We start from the raw sequence: 17,660 nt of genomic DNA, 5'->3' as shown, positions 1-17,660 counted from the left end.
ATTCTGGTGTGCAAGCTCTTTGTCTAAGCTGGAATGCAAAATAAAGTTGTGCTCTATCAACTGATCAGAGCTGGCTTGAGAGCCAAAGTACATACAGGTTATTATTACTGTAACTGATTAATCAGACCAGCCATCAGACCTCAGCACTGAACACCGTGAGCAACTGTCAGCACACACTTCTGATAAGTCCAATCCAATACATAGGGAACTCGCTAAGAGAGAAAATTCTGACTCATTTAAAATCACATTATCCAGCCTGCCACCCTTCACTGGCTTTTGGCCTGTCACACAGACTAATGGACAGGCGCCCTGATAAATACTCGTTGTGAACCGGGGAATGGGTAAGAGCCTCTTGTGTTTGACAAAAGCCAATTAAGATCAACTAAACCTTCTATTATGCCTCTTCCGAAAGGCGCATCTACCATATTGCTTAAAGAGCTCAGTTGTATTCCTGGTTGTCAAGCAAACACCAACGAACGTTAAAGAACTTGCCATTCGGCCGGCAAAATAATTAGAGGAGCAGTAACCTCCAACAGCAGACACCAGTGACAGGTGACATGTGCCAATATCCTGGGTGACTCATTGAGCAGGGCACCAACAGGGGCACAACGCTGACAGATCTCACGGCTCAACTTCCAGAAAGCCATGGATGCCCGTGAGATATTGATGCTTATACCGTCAGATCCCTCTGCAGCTTTTGACAAAGTTCTAAGATACAACTGGTGTGTTTATACTGTATAGTGAGAATAAATGGCAACCACTGCTGTGGCTTCTCCCGTGGCATTCAGATGTGCAACAGGTACCTGCTGCTCCTCTTCGAGGTTCTTGTTTCATGGTCCTGCAAAGATCAGTCCTATCTTGGCATGAATTAAACACAGGTATTGGAATGTAGGACTAGAAGCAATCTTTTGGGTCATTTAGTTCTATCATCCATTATCTCAGCAATCCTGCCATATAATCCCCTCCAAAATTAATGAACTTCATCGTAAAAGCAGCAAGTAATTTTTTTCCTCACTGCCCTAGAGGCTATTCTGAAACCTCACTGCTCTGACGGTCAAATATCCAATCCAGGTCAAAATGATGCCCTTCAGACAGGGAGATGCTGCGAAGAACTAAGGAAAATGCTGGTTTTACCTCCTAGCAAAAATACACAGCTCCCATTCAACTCAGTGATCTGAAACATCAGTTCCCTGACTCCTAATTGACTTTGAATCAATAGGTTGCAACTCTGACTGAATCCCTTCCTTTACCTCAGCTCAACGGAGAAGTTTGTTCTTTCTCTCAAACAATGACTTAGTCCTGAGGTTTTCTTGCCGTTACTTCCAGGTTAGATTATCTTCTGTAGATTTCTGTATGACCAAATATGATATGTTTTTCCACGTATCATCCACCTCTGTGTCTTCCAGCCCATGCAATAGTTACAGTGCTGGCTGAAGTCCATGCTTTTAATTGCCAAAGCAATCAGGGGATTAGTCCCTGCTACATGAAAGTCTCAAATTTCTGATCTGTGAACTGCTGCATCTGTGCTTCACAGCATAGCTCACAGTGGATGGAAGACTGAGGGTAAATGTTTCAAACAAGGGGATCTGGCTGTAAAACAGCATTTTGGAGAAACACAAGATCTGATCGCTTCTCAGAAACATTCTCAAAGCTTTCTATCTGAAACAGATTTTCCATCATTTCTGTCACTATGTTGACAGCCAAAAAAAACATTGTAGTGGAGATTCATCTCACCAACTTTATCTGTCTACAGTATAAATGTTTCCTTTGGTGATATTGGCTGTAGTCTCCTTTTATAGTCAATGGGGAGGAAAAGGTGTTTCTACAAGGATTCATATAATCTCTTATGGATATCTGCTTTAGGGTGATATGAATTGCACCCTAGAAGTAGATATTTCTCTCCACTGATTGGAAAAGCTCCAGATATTTGCTTGGATGCACAATGCAGATGCCTGCTTTTTGCCAAGTGATTGCTACCCTGCTAGCAAAAGAAACCAAAAGGAAGATCCTAATATTCATATATTCATATATTCCAAGCAGAATTTTCACTTGCATAGGAAAGGGTGTTACAGGCTTCTACATTCTTTTACTGTTCCTTTACATTCTTTGAGTGTCTTGAAGACACTCAAATATTATGCTGAGCAGCGTTCTGCCACCGTAGGGTAGATGAGATGAATGACTCCCTTAGTATCTGTAGAGTTATTTTTAATTTATACTAGCATAAAAGAGAGGTGAATGGGGCCCTTAACTTCTTATTCCTGCCTTAGTCATGGACTTTCTCTGTGACCTTGTGAAAATTGCTTTATCTGTTATTTTCCCGATATGTAAAATTAAGATGATCACACTCACAGACCGCTATGAGGTCTAATTAGTAAGTGTAAAGCACCATGAAATCCTCTGATGGAAGATGCAGAGTATAGCTAGCCTGGGATAAAGAGGATTAAAGGAGGTTGTGCTAACACAACAAATACTTGAGAAATGATGCTTCGGGGGAAGTGAAATGGCACATATCTGCAGGTGAGGAAAGGCAAATCAGCAGTCTGTAGCTGTTGGCAGCAGACCTCAAATCCACTGACAGGAGTACGTCTACAAAGGAAGTCTGGACAATGAAACAGTGTTCAGAAACAGGTGAAATATTATAGGTTAGTAGGATTATCCTAGGAAAAGCCCTTCCCCATTTTTCCATCCATTTGACTGACCTGATGGATCTTTCACAGCTTTTCTCAGCGCCAATCCTGAAAGGTTCACCAGCGTAACATTTTCATGTGCCTGGCTTAATATTCATACCATGAGCAATAACACTATGTTTCTGAACATGCAAGACACGTAGTTATTAGAAAACCTTTTCCTTTCAGCGGCTCACTGAATGCCATGCCCTTTTCCAGAAGCGAGCAGGGATTTCTAAATCGCATCTTGTGCCCATTGGAAGTGCCTTCGGTGGGATGGTGCCAGTTCAAAGCTCCTGATAACCAACACTCCCGCATGTCCAACTCTCATCTGATCCCTTTTGAATGCCAGAAAATATATTGCTCCCAACCAAACCAGCAGTCTTACTCTTGTATGAGCATCAAACCAGGCCTCATCTTCCATTCATCTCGTAATTGTCAGGTTGCCGTTCCTTTCTGACCATCTTGCTCCCTCCCCAGGCATCACCGTGGACAAGTTTGGGCTGATTTACTTTGTGGACGGTACTATGATCCGGCGGATTGATCAGAATGGGATCATCTCAACTGTGTTGGGTTCCAATGATTTGACATCTGCTCGGCCTCTCAGCTGTGACTCTGTCATGGACATTTCTCAGGTAAGACAATGTTTTGGTTGGATTTCTACAGAATAAAAGCCTATGCCTTCACCCTATCTGCATGTCTGTGTGCCTCCCCAGGTTTGACAAAGAGGTAAGGGCTCAAGGAGAATTACATCTCCACATATTTTGTGGTATGAAAATGACTGGGTCAAAAAGAAAGATCCTATAAAGACTGAAGGAAAGACCTAACTGACCTAACTCAGAGGTCTCTGGGGAGAGAGATTTTAAAGATGTCCCAGCCACAGGAGGGACTTCTTTCAGAGCTCCCAATCAGCTGAGAGACACAGATTCCTGGGAAGGCGGGTTTCATTAGGCTCATTTCTCAGGAAACGCGTTGCTTTAAACTAAAAAGGCCAGGCAGCCTTAGTCATTTTAGTAGGGCTATATGCCATGCTCTGTTATAACAACTTAGCTAACCATGGTGTTTTTTCTTTGCTTCCCTCCATCCTAATTTGGCCCAGCACAATTTTAGACCTGAATCAAATTAGCATCTGGGAAATACTGATTGGAGGTTGTGGTGCCAAAATTAGCAACAGCAGGAAAACAAGAATCTTGAATTGCATCAGATGATTGCAAATTGGTTGCAGCTACCATCATGCTGGGCTTTTAAGTCCTGCTGCTTAAAGGTGGAGAGAAAAAAAAAAAAGAGAGAAAAAGAAATCTCAGTTTGATGATTGCTTTACTTCTGGGTGGCGCAGAAGTGAAATCTGTTACAGCCCAGCATTCGATTTTGTGGGATGCTGGCCAACCTGTCAAATTGTGCCAGTTTAGAGATAGTGTCCTTTGAAACCTTCGTGCCACTTGTTGTTTGCCTGGCTACAGGAATGTTGCCCTCTCCTATGAAAATACAGATCATAGCTGGAGGGCTAAGTACTGTTATTCAGCCACAACAGATGTCAATGGGGTTTCCTTTTTGTAACTACCTAGATAATTTCCGTGCTCCCATATGGAATCTGTTCTTCTTGTTTTTCCCTCTAATTTGAACAGATTATTCTTGCTTCTTTGTTAATGGTTCCCACTGTCCACAATTTATGAAGAAGCTGAAATTATGAGTTTAAAAGCCCTCATGCCTTTTATAGAAGCAAATTTTGCTGGTTAAAGGCCATCTTGTAATATGTTTCTCATCTTACAGGCATAGTTTTTCTTTATCTGAATTTCAGGGGCAGTTACCACAAGACCATTGTGGATATAGGTTTAAAAATTATTTTCTCCCAGGTTACATGGCTTATATGTTTACCAATGTCATATTTAAACACTTCTGAGATGAGCTAAAATGTATCAGCTGAAGACTCTTTCTTTCCCTTCATAAAAAGACAGAAGCCATTTTTAGATTAACCTGCACTGTGATGGACAGCTTAACCGGTACTGTTCTGGACAGACACACCACAGACAAGTTTAAAAAAAAAAAAAAACAACAAAACAACCCAAACCAGGCAAAGCAAACCCAGCTTGGGAAGTAGCTTTTCATCATGTACGGTGGCTAGAAGGGTCTTTTCTGTCAGGTCCCTGAGGCTCCCTGGGACATGAGGACATGAAATATTTAGCTGCCAATGTTGACAAGGAATGGTTTTTAAGAAATTGAAAATTCCCTTGTCAGTTCTGAATAAACTCTGCTCTTGATGCTAACTCGAGGCTGCGGAGCTTGCAGACCACTGGCAGGGATGGAGGCATGCATTATTAAAGAGAAAACCACAGGCTATAATGTTTTACTACAGGAAGGGTTAAAATAGGCCAGGAGCTGAGAAAAGGAAGATTTTGTGAACAGAGAACCAGAGCAGACAGAGCTCAGCACACTGCTTAACCATGAAAATAAGCTCCACAAGCACAGCCATTAGAAGGCAAAATGAACTAAATACCTTGTGTCTGATGCTCTTTAAAAAAAAAAAAAAAGTTGAAAAGGGGTTTAAACATGAATATAAGCATCAAAAGTAAAGTATGGCTGTGGCAGAGATGTTCAACTACAGGCTTTAAAAATACAAATCTCCTGTGTGCCTCTAGATCTGACCTGGTTTCTTCTTGTTATTGGTTTTAAATAAAACTGTGAGAGACGGTTGGCTGGACTTGAGCCTGCTGGCATCTACTCCTCCTCCTTCCAATCAGGTTGCCACCTTATAGATGTAAAATACCCCCCCAAACAAATGAGAAGAAGCAGCAGCTGAGATGGATGGTGGGAGAAGAAGGTTTGAAACCAAGAAACAGCTGGAACTGCACAGCTTTGAGTGTGCCCAGATCGCAGTGCTCTCAGTCCCAGCACATCATGCGGTTGGGTACAGAGAAAAAAACACACGGGCGCAGGGAGAATGGCACAAAGTGGCCAACTTCTCAGTTAACTGCTAGATATGAAATCCATCTGCTCTAATTTAGAGTTGCCTGGATGACTGAAAGGGAGTATACAACCAGAATAGCTATTCTTTCTAACTCGTTGAAAATCTATTTAAAAGCCTGGCTGGAGGTGACCAAGAGCATTCTTCACAGTTGTTCGTTTCCAGTCACCCTTCACACCTCTACTATGGGGAAGATGCACCGTTTTAGGAAAGCATTTAAGCATTGGTTGATTCCCATCAGCACAAAGTTGCCTTTTTATTTCTATATAAACCTGAAGTAAAATAAAATAATCCAAAAAATGTGCACCTTACAGGTCTTTATAAAAAAATTAAATTACCCTGAATTCTGTTGGTAAATGTTTCTTAGGTTTGGCAACTGAAAGAGTAGACTCACTTGAAAAGACAGTATCTTGCAGAAGTAGAGCTAGAAATAGAGACCTTCTAGTGCTCACTGACTTGTGGTGTTACCAATCACTTTTTCAGTTTATTTGTGTATATGGACTATCAGTGTAGAACTGTCATGTGTCACTGTTACTTGAACCTATTCTTCCATTATACTAAAAAAACTGTGAAAACCACTGTGAAGACACAAGTATTTTTTTCCACGAACTGAAATTGCCTGAATTTCTTGTGAATTGCTATTTTGCATTTTTGCAGCATCAAGCAGACAGTCGGTGGTTATAACTTAGACATACACACATGCTGACACAGCTGCCAGTTTTCTGTCTGTCCCTCCTTGTCATTTACCCAGAGGAGCTCGGCCACTTGTCTGGAAAATCCTTTAGTAAAAGGATCATTGTTTTGTTTGACTGATTTCATAGCACTTCATACAACAAAATTCCCAGTCCCGGGTCTCTGCTATCACGTCCAGGCTCCATCAATTCAAAAAGTATAGGATTGTTTGGCGAGAGGAAATCCCCCTTGAATCTTTGGATCTTCTTGTTTACTCCTGCATTCCCCGGGCACTGATGCCCCTTCCCACAGCCCCTGACACCTCACACCAAGGTGGAGAAGCAGAGAGAAGCCATGGTGCAGAGCAAGAGCTGAGGAGGGTCTGCCTCTGTCCATCGCCTTGCTCACACCGCTGCTGCAACGCAGAGTGTGGGTGTCCACGTGTGTCTACTTCATGTGACCAGGAGCTAAGCCCCCAACTCACACCAGGCTTGTGTCCCCTACGGCCACCGTATCAAGCAGTAATAATTAGTTGTGTTTCTTTTACCCTTTCTCCCTTTAATCCATGTTGAAACATCCTCATTGTGATTGATTTATAGCAATCATGCAGCGAAAAAAGGTCTTGCTATAATAATTTCCTTGTGTTGTTTTACCATTAAGGTTCGTCTAGAATGGCCTACAGATCTGGCAGTCAATCCGATGGATAATTCGCTGTATGTGCTCGACAATAACGTTGTGTTACAGATATCTGAGAACCACCAAGTGCGCATCGTGGCGGGGAGGCCCATGCATTGCCAGGTGCCAGGCATGGATCACTTTCTCCTTAGCAAGGTGGCAATCCACGCCACCCTGGAGTCTGCTACCGCCCTGGCTGTCTCACATAACGGGGTCCTATATATTGCTGAGACTGATGAGAAAAAGATCAACCGCATCAGGCAGGTCACCACCAATGGAGAGATTTCTCTCGTTGCCGGAGCGCCAAGCAGCTGTGACTGCAAGAACGATGCTAACTGTGACTGCTTCTCGGGGGATGATGGCTATGCCAAGGACGCCAAACTCAACGCGCCATCCTCCCTTGCGGTGTGTGCAGATGGGGAGCTGTATGTCGCTGATCTTGGAAATATCCGAATCCGCTTTATTCGGAAAAACAAACCATTCCTCAACACGCAAAATCTATATGAGTTATCCTCCCCCATAGACCAGGAACTCTACTTGTTTGACACCAGTGGTAAGCACCTTTATACTCAGAGCCTTACCACTGGAGATTATCTTTACAATTTTACTTATTCCGGAGATGGAGACATAACCCTGATCACTGACAATAATGGCAACTTAGTGAATATCCGAAGAGATTCCACGGGGATGCCCCTCTGGCTGGTAGTGCCTGATGGCCAAGTCTACTGGGTGACAATTGGTACCAACAGCGCGCTCAAGAGCGTAACAACACAGGGGCATGAAGTGGCCATGATGACGTACCACGGCAACTCCGGTCTTCTTGCCACTAAAAGCAATGAAAATGGTTGGACAACTTTTTATGAGTAAGTATATTATGAATATTGTGCTGCTGACTTCATTCTGTGGTCTCTGAACTATGCAATGTTGAGAGAATTTAATTCCCTGGACAGAATTATTGTCCAAATAAAATGGCCAGAATAGATACTATCAGATCTCACACAAACACTAAATACTAGAAGTAAGTGCATTAGAGTTTGAATAAGCTCCTTCTACCAAAAGTCAACAACAGTCAGACAGAGTTTCTACTGAGTTTTTCTAAATCAGGTAAGTAATTTGGACACCTGGTTCTCCTTAACTGTAGTCAGGACTGGGGATTTAGGTTGCATGTCAGAGAATTTTGCTTGGCTTTGAAAGCCTTGGAAGTGTGAAAGTTCCTCAGATCCTCTTTTTCGCAGGTTTTCACCTACTTGCTACGCTGCAGTGTCTTTTTTTGAGCTTGTTTGAAATGGGTGATGTAGAGTGACAACTGACAATGACTAATGATAGCTTGCTCAAAAAATGATTCTGTAATTAATGGACTGCTCGGTTTCTATTGTTGTAATTGGCCTCACTCAGCTTTAAAAATAGTCTCAGAACTGTTCAAGACCATCCCTGCCCCAAAGAATTTTTTGAGCAGAGAGAAGACAGGATGCATTGAAAAACCCAGAGATGGCAGTGACTTGAAGATTTGTACTTGTTTTCTGTATTACTGTTAGCAATTCCCTGCTTATAAGTACCATGAAGACAACACATTTCTGGTATCAAATAGGAAAAAGATAGATAACTCAGTGAAGGGCATTTAGAAGGATGGTTTGCAAATTCATCCTGCTGTTGAGAACCCTTTCCACTCCCTCTTCCTTAGTTTCATTTTTATTTTCAAGTCTAACCTCTCTGAAATGCTCCTTTTAGTGCATAATTTCCCATATGGTTTGAATGGTTACATGGAAGTGTTCAGCTACCATAATAATAGACCCATTGTAAGAGTCCAATTTGGCTAGAATAGACAGTTCCCAAGATTACAAAGAAAAAACTGTAAAAAAAAAAAAAAAAGGAGACTCGGGGAAGGAAAGCTGGCTAAACCCACATATTGGTGTGTTAGACATGCAGTTGCTTTGGTTCTTTCTTTAACATGTTCCAGGCCCAGTTTCAAATTTCTTTGCTTAATACTCACTATTTCTGCTCCTGCCTCAGAAAGAACTGATGGAAACTCTGTGATGAATCTTTTGAAAGGTTATTTGCATTCCATCAATGTTCTGCTTGCAATTACTATAGCAATATTCCTCAGTGAATCAAAGTTAATACCCTTCCATCTCTTACATTGAATTTGCTTGAGGGAGGCTTTAGGGAGGAAAGATAGGGTATTTTTCTCTATAGGAGTAAAGCCTGCTATATTGTCAGGACCGTCGTGCTAAATCAAGGAGGTATTTTCTTTTTGCAAAGAACCCAATAGTTCCTGTGCTTGAAAACAGATGTAGCCATGGACAGTGAAGCAAACTAAACATTACAGCTAATAATGGTCAGATTTATACCTCAAACATATTCTTTTATTTAAAAGTGTGACTGAAAATATAAAGGAGATAAAATGAGACAGAAGCCAACTTACTCTGTGGATATATTTATAACAGTGATCCATTATTTCTTGCTATCCAACCAAATAGAGCATTTGTGAAAGTCATCATTCTGGTCCTTTTATGCACTTCAGAAGAGTCATAAGAAAGCTTTTTAGAGCTAAATGGAAGACAGTATTCTCCAGTGGTTAGACTACAGAAATCTTGACTAGAGCAAGTCAGCACTATATGATAGCACAGCGTCACTGAAAATAGAATTGGGAATGTGTCTTCAGAGATATCACATCCAAACCCGTGATCAGTTATCTCTATTTAACTGTTCCTGACAGATTCTGATGCAACTTTACACAACTACAGGGTAAAAGTCTGTATCTGAATTAGTTACCTCAGCCTCACTTCATAGGCAATGGAGAGAAACAGGGACTTTCAAGGTGAGTTTCTTATGAGTTATGTCAAGTATCTGCTTTAGGATGAGATAAGACAAGTTGTATTCTGAGAGTTTCTCTCTGTAAAGGTAGTCCAGAATGATTAGCTCAGATACAGATGTTTACATTGCAGATGTCTACAATTTGGTCAAGTGGATCTTATCAAAGTCATCTAAGTTATTCATAAATATTGCTAGTGATAACAATGTATTTACCTATCTTACTGTTATTGTTAGGAAGCTTTTTTATATGCTCAATCTAAATCTTCCTTGCTTGAATTGGAGACTGTCACTCTTCATCCTGTCCTGTTCTATCCTGTCCTGTCCTATCTGATCCTATCCTAACCTGTCCACTAGGGACTTGGAAAGCAGATCAGTCTGCTCTTCTTCTCAGCTGTGAAAAGTACATATCAAATGGCTCAAGAACTTGTTCTGTGATAGCTCTCAAAAGGTAATCAGCAATAGGGAATCATCCGATGGCGTTGTTTCGGGTGAATTGGCAGGGACTGATTCTATACAGGTTTCACATGCATAATCTGGGAAAAAAATATAAAATCAGTACTGATAAAATGAGATTAGTAAATAAAGGTAAGATACTTAGGTTGCTTGATAAAGTAGGTTTTGTTTAAACAAAATATGTTCTTACACAGTCTAATGCCAGGGTACACATGTAACGGGCCACATCTAAAGAACTGGGCTGAGCATTGACTCTCAGAGGTTGTAGTGAGCAAAGCATAAAGTCATCCAGTGTGATTCTCAGCATACTTCCATGGCAAATCTGTCTAACTTGTTGCTTGGATGGACAAACAAAATGAATACATTTACTCATCTCACTCTACTTGCAGTGGGTAGTATGAAGCTGATTTTATCCCTCTACAGCATTGATGAGGCTGATACTGTCAGTTCTGATGTTTGCATTTTATGAAGGACAGTGAAAATTGAAGGCTGTACAGAAAAACACTACAAAAATGCATTCATGGGGAGAAAGTGCTTTATACTGGAGAACTAAGAAGACTTGGTCTATTTATCTTAACATGAAGAAGACTGGGAAGTGTCCAGATCACAGCATGTCAGCACAAAACTACCATCTACAGAGGGACTCTTAATCTAGCAGAGAAAGGGTTGAGAAGGGTAAGGGGCTGGAAAGCAAAGCTAGAGGCATTCAAGTTGACAGGAAGGCATGATTTTTTAAGGCTGAGATTACCTAACCGGTAGAGCGACCAACCATGAGAAGCAGTATATTCTCCATTTCTTGGTATCTTAGATCATGACTCTGGATGCCTTTCTTAAGATACGTTCTCACCAGACAGAAGATTTGCATGAGTCAAACACAAACTGCAGGGATGAGTGCAGGCATGTCAGGATGACATTTAAGTTCTTTGATATCCAAGAAGCCAAAGAAGATGGTGTAAACCAAATCAGCATTCAATATCTTTACGTTATTGGTTTCTGTATCAGAACATCAGGAAATTTACATTGGGGAAGTTTAAGTGATTTAGAGAAATCCTGTGATCATGAGCTACTGGAACGTGCTCTGCGTAGTTTTCGGTCCTGGCTGAGGGGGAAGGTGAAGCTCATATTTCTGTTTTGCTCGTGGCCAAGGAAATAAAGACATCAAATCTGACTCTGAGGAAAAGCTTCATGTTTCTCACAGCACATAATAGTTGTTTATGGGCCAGGGCAGGCTGGACACCACTGTTGAAAAAGTTAAGAGTAAACGTAAATTCAGCTGGCAAGTTTACACTGCACCAGTGGCCCCATGAAGAACATCTTTATAAGATTTACCTTAACCTGACTGTCAACAGAGGACCATAAACCAGACACCCAACATGAAAGAGCAATGGTGTTGCAAGACTGGCAACACTACATGTGTACATGTCCACCATCTCTGGTTCTCCTTCAGTTGTTGCTCTTAGCAGGGCATTTCTTAGCCTTTATCGTAAGGTTCAAAGAGCTGTGACGTGTGGCCACGTTGGCGTGACTCTGGAGAGGAGAGAAGGAGGTGGGATACATTGGTGCAGTACTGGAGGTCTGTCTCCAGGGCGCACCAGGGAATCCAGGTCCTCCAAGGGTTCAGGCTGGGCTGGCACATTGTCCCTTCGTTTCTGTAGGGGAAGGAGGCAGGTGCTGTCTTCAGGTGGTGGCAGACTTGCTCACAGCACTTCCAGCTCTTCCTTTCACGCATCCTACACCAAAGCCTGCTGTGACAATCCTGCTTTATTGGGTTTAGCGCTGAGTGAGGTTCAGTATATAATGCTGTGCAGTTTCCCTTTCCTTTTAGAGTGAAACTTAACTCCCTGAAGTAATTAGCCTGTCCCCCAAAGGCCTATCTGGGACTTCTTTGAGGGTTTTAGCATTATACAGACCTTCTCTGCCTCTACAGAGGGCTTGACATTCGCTGTCAATTAATGCAATGCAGCTCAGCTTGTCCAGTAACTGGATTAAAGACTTGCCTTCCCGATGAACCTGTGACAGTGATAATCAGCAGCAAAGAAAGTTGATTCTGCCAGGGGAATGGCTTCTTGTTGTTCAGCTCCTCAAATCAAAGACAAACGATGCTGTGTGACTGCTTGCTTCTTTGTTGTTGCTGCTTTTTCACTTGACCTGAAAAAATTGCTACCATCCTTTACAAAGTTTCCTAGCAGTTGCTGTTTATCTACTTCAGAATCCGGAAATTCTTATTAATGTATTTGTTTAAATCAAGAATATGGCAATTATCTTGATTAGCTCATTGAGATGGTATCACTGTACGCTAATTCAATTTCCCTCTGAGCCAAAGTCAAACCTTCTATGCATTATTTAGCCCAGATGAGGCTCTTTCGCTTAGGTCCTTTGTGTGCCCAATTAGTTTCAAAGGTCACATCCTCCCGTACGGAATGAAATACTTACACATCACTGCAGCCAAACCCAGAAATTCAAAACCTTTTCATGGACTGCCCAAGAAGTGGCTCACAGCTGCCTGGAGGGCAAAGGGTCTCGTGGAGCCAGAGCTGTAGATGGGCGGTAAGGGGAGCTTTGACCCGTAACACAGAATGCCGTTTTACACAGAACCAAACTCTGCCAAACCTCACACACTGTAATGGGTGGAAGGTAGGAGCCAGCTGGACTGAGCATGCAGGAGGACCTTGGATGGCTTCCCAGTGACCCCCAGGACTCAGCAGAGGTCCCACCCCAGCACCAGCAGTGTTTGGTGCCCCAGCCAACACCCCGGTCTGGGCGACTGGGCTACCAGAACTGGGCATCATGGTCAGCATCTACCCCACGGTGAGATGCAGACTCAGTCTGCCTTGTAGTTGGCGTAAAGGCTTTGTAATTTTTTTTCTCTCTTAGTCAAAACCAAAGATAAATAACACTTATTACCTTTAGAGGAGCAGCCACCTCTTGACTCAGAGAAAAGCTAGCTTACTGCATTAATAACATCGCTTTATCAGCCGATGATATCTCAGGTCATGCACTGAGTTTTATGGGATTTGGTGGCGTCCTTGGTTTAGAGTAGTTCAAGCGAGGGTCTCTTTCTGCTCCTGCAGCAGACTGGAGTACGAGAAACACCTTTGGCTTTTGCTCTCCCTCCTCTTTTAGCAAGATTTCTTTGCTCCACAGTTTCTTCATGCTAAAATAATTAGATTCTGATCGTTGCTCCTCTGAATAAGTTACAGTGAAACTCCAGTAAGTGCCACGATAAACCGGTACTTCTCCAGTACCCTCACTAAGTTGTGAGGTCATGTTTTGAGCCATTGGCCTGGCCTGAAATGAATTCCTGGTGTCAGAGTTCAGTGGAGAACCAAGGGAATTATGAGGATCATAAAAGCCAGAGAGAGAGACCTTCCTCTTCGTGTTTGGGCGGTCAGAAAATTCTGCAGACAATGGCTGAAACCTGGCTTTGTGTCATTAGGGAGAGGACTTGCCTTCATACATATTTGAGTAGTATCGGTTTGTCTGTTATAGATTTATTTTTTAATGTTGTGTTTAATGTTGTTTGAAAAACTGTGAAGAGGCGAGCTTGTTCAGAGGCGGCGGGTGCATGTCTGTATAATCGCACGCAAAATATAGTTTGCAAAGTACATTAGGACACTTTGGCACTAAATGCAATATTATTATAGTGAATTTTTTTCCGATCTATTTGACTTGTAGCTTTAAAAGGCTGATGAAATGTGAAAAAGCTAAAATGAGGAAACCCAGAGACTCAGGCAAGGAATTGATTTCTGAATAGATGGTACTTAGGATGCTCTCTTTAATTCCCAAGGCCCAGGTCTCTACACAATGGTAATGTGATAAATGAAAGCTCTGAATGTTTACAAGCTAACAATTAGGCCTCATAAGCACCAAATACCATTTTAATTCTGTGCATTGAACCTTAGCTAAATACGTTTCCAATTGGGAATGGATGGCAACAGCTTCCTTTGCTGGCCTAATAATTGTCACTGTAATTGTAGGCGCTGAGTCTTTGCAGCAGGTTTGAATGGGAGGCAGCAGCTGTGTTAGCAGGTGATGAATTCATTGCTCAGAGTGGCTGCGGCGTGCGCTCCCGTGTTTCAGTGTTTCCTTAATTCTGGTGCTTTCAGAGCGTTTGGAGAACGCAGAAGTCTTAGGCTGTGATGAAAACTGGCCCACCCCTAAATCCCGAGACTGTGGAAACAGGCCTATACAGCTTAGCTGCAAAATGAGGTGACTAGGAGAGATTTATCTTACTGCAAATACCAGGGAGCGCCTGCAGCTACATAAGAGCCAGTCGCTTGGCCTTCCTCTCCCAGCTGAGGGTGTGCCCTATAAGTGCCTCTATAGGGCTGAAAGCAGAGCTAGAAGGAACAGGCTCGTTAACTCATTTAATTTTCTTAAACATATTATCTGTTTGGGATGTTGAAGCCTTCAAGCTAATGTGTCCTGGGAGACTGTGGGTATGTGATAAATGATATCAGGAATGTGCTGTGTGATCTAAGTCAAGGGAAAAGGAGAAAATGCTCCAGTCCTGAGTAAAAGAGAAAAGAGGAAAGGAACTGCTTGCCAAGAGGAAAATGCTGTGTGTGTCCATGCTAACTGGCTTCCAGCACCTCCTTTTGCCTTGCCACCACAGTGCTAAAAGGAGTTTCTGTCTGGACGTGAGTGTTTTACACTTCATCTGCCACCAATTAAAAATAATAGTAAAAATGGGAACAGTCTAATTGTAGAACCTTCTCACATTTCTGCCTTTGTAAGGCATGACCTCCATGCAGCTGCAAATAGGTGAGCTGTCACCCCCAAAGTGAGTGCTTGGAAGGTCCCTGCCTTGCTCCTGGGCAGAGGTGCAGCAGCTCTTGCAAAGGCAGAAAACACAGATGGTCCAGGTTACTTCTGACGGAGGCTAATGGGGTGACTAAGGAGGTGCCAAAAGTCTAATGTACACGTGCAGACATCTTAAACCAATTCCAGCACACCATTCCAGACTGTTCTGGCCCAAAACAAGCCTTGCTTCTCAGGACCCAGAGTCCCAAATGGAAGTCCTTGATCTTGGTGAAGTTCTCCCCTGTAGCGTGAGTTTTCTACAGCTGTAAAAATGTAACTGTGTAAATTATGCGTATTGTACTTATTCTTTTTGACTTAAAAAGAAAAATGTGTGCACAGAGGTCTAGGCACCATCATACTCTTTCATGCTCTTTTTTCGTGCTGTTCTAACCCATTTTGCACAGGCAGAGGTTACTGGCATATTTGCCCATTTGCACATTTGCAAATATTGCATACTCGCCCAGCAGAGAGCTGGAGGACCATTCGCGAGGGTGCTGGGAGCTGGATGTCCAGGAATAGAGTTTAAGGAGCTGTGTGTCTGCTGCTGCTTGGGGCTGTTAAACTGAGTATCCTCAGGTTTTTGAGGCTTTCTTTGGAGCACGTAAGTAGGGCTTGCACGGAGTATAGGTTTTGCGCTGGCTCTCGCCACGGTGCTGAGTGTCGTTCAGTTAGGATAAACCATATAACTCACAGCACATTGACTCAGCACTTAAAGGAAACAGCAGCCACGTCCATCAGATGAACAAGCTCTCTGCCCCCATCCTGGCTTTTGCTCTTCTTCTTTCCCTAATCTGCAGACCTGCTGCCTTTCGCCCTCACACCTGTATTACACCAAAGTCACCCCTTAGACTTCAGTGCAGCACGTCTAAATTTGTGCCATTATTTTTAGGAGGTGAATCAGGCTCAATTTCAGGAGCAGCTCATTTTTTAAAATTTAAATAGAATAATACAAATAAATCTCTTACAGTTGCTAATACCACCAAGTCAGAGGTGTTAAATTCAGATCCATCTTCCTTAAATTTTGGAGCAGCTGGGATCTGAGTCTACCCTTACAGTTCAGGCTAGTTTATATATAGGACTACTGATGTTGAGGTAGAAAGAACTTGGGGGGTTACACAAGACATCTTTAGCGATAACAATGTTTTCTCTGCTCAAGGTAGAGACTAAATCGTGCCCCTTGTGTCCTGTCTCAGCAGATGGGGTAAAGAAATTGCCTGTGACATTTTCAGCGTAAGACTCACATACTGTTCTAGGAGGAGATGTGCAGATGATTGTACAGAAAGCACAATCAAAACGCATACCGTCTCAGCGCAGACAGGACAGCCCCGAACAGGGAGCAAAGCATTTGGTACCGAGAGCACTTTAGTTCTGGCTCTTGCAAGGAGATTCAGTTTAGATCCAAGCTGTGCACTGCTAGCTGCTTGGAAAAGCTTTAACTGGTCTCTGCCAGACTCCTGCAATGCAGTCCTGAATTCATCCCTTTTTTTTTTTTTTTCTTTCTTTCTTCTTTTCCATTTCACAAGTGGCTGATTGATCGCCAAGCTCTTGGAGGGAAAGGGCAAGGCTGCTCCATCCTCCATGCGTGGATAATCCCATGACTGATAGGCTGACACTGTGGAGGGCCAAATGCTTTCTTCTACCTTCCTACCTCCCCCTCTGCCCAGTGGGCAAGAAAAGCCTCACGTGATGGTGTCTGCAAACCCAAGGGCTGGGGAGACTTGCAATGAGCTCACCCACTTAGTCACTATACGCTAATTATTAAGTTTGGGCAAAAATCACCTTTTCAACAGCCTTTCCTCACACAGAGTCACTTCCAGCGTCTTGACAAAAGCAAAGTATCAGCACTGTGTACAAATCTGGAAAAAAGAGAATAGAAGAGGAGACTAATTTCTTTTTCTGTACAGTGCAGAGCCTGTCCAACGGCTGCTCCTGGGTGTCTCATGGGTTCAAGACTACTTTTTCTCTTTTCTTTTTTCTTTTCTTTTCTTTTCTTTTCTTTTCTTTTCTTTTCTTTTCTTTTCTTTTCTTTTCTTTTCTTTTCTTTTCTTTTCTTTTCTTTTCTTTTCTTTTCTTTTCTTTTCTTTTCTTTTCTTTTCTCTTTTCTTTTCTTTTCTCTTTTCTTTTCTTTTCTTTTCTTTTCTTTTCTTTTCTTTTCTTTTCTTTTCTTTTCTTTTCTTTTCTTTTCTTTTCTTTTCTTTTCTTTTCTTTTCTTTCCTGTTTGTTTAGGGTTGTTTTTTTTTTTGTTATTAGATGGGGTCTGTAGTCTTATTCTCCAGCTCAGAGTAATCCTAAAGAGGAGGATCAAGAGCTCCTCAACCATCTACTCCCTCCAAGGTCTGGTCAACTGCATCCAGACCCTCTCTAACACATTTCTCTCACCTGTTCTTAAAAGTGTTGGGCAATGGGGTTTCCAGCGCTCCATCTGTTCCTCTGCTTGGAGCAAACATGGGCCTGGAAAATGTTCTCCAGCTTCTGACCTGAATCTTCCTTGTTTCCATTCAAGCTGATTACTTTTTGTCACACCCTCAGGAGACATGACAAACAATTAATTATAATTCTCTTTAGAACAACCGTTGTCAGGGTGGCATCTTCCCACTTCCTTGTTTCTTCTCTTC

At 42.4% G+C, this 17,660-nt stretch overlaps 1 protein-coding gene across 1 annotated transcript in view; it reads left to right on the top strand.

Moving 5' to 3' along the window:
* Positions 1–17,660, top strand: part of TENM4 (teneurin transmembrane protein 4) — a gene marked incomplete at its 3' end in the record, with an annotated part of 426,912 nt that overhangs the window by 379,311 nt on the left and 29,941 nt on the right. Inside the window, exons 25-26 of the mRNA XM_082337632.1 lie at positions 3,147–3,301; positions 6,961–7,838. Coding sequence (XP_082193758.1) covers positions 3,147–3,301; positions 6,961–7,838 — 1,033 coding nt within the window. The remainder of the gene's footprint in view (positions 1–3,146; positions 3,302–6,960; positions 7,839–17,660) is intronic.

This window comes from Platalea leucorodia, assembly GCF_965183815.1.
Source record: "Platalea leucorodia genome assembly, chromosome: 2".
Taxonomy (NCBI): Eukaryota; Metazoa; Chordata; class Aves; order Pelecaniformes; family Threskiornithidae; genus Platalea; species Platalea leucorodia.
Note: the sequence above shows the minus strand (reverse complement) of the source record. Positions and strands in the feature narration are given on the sequence as shown.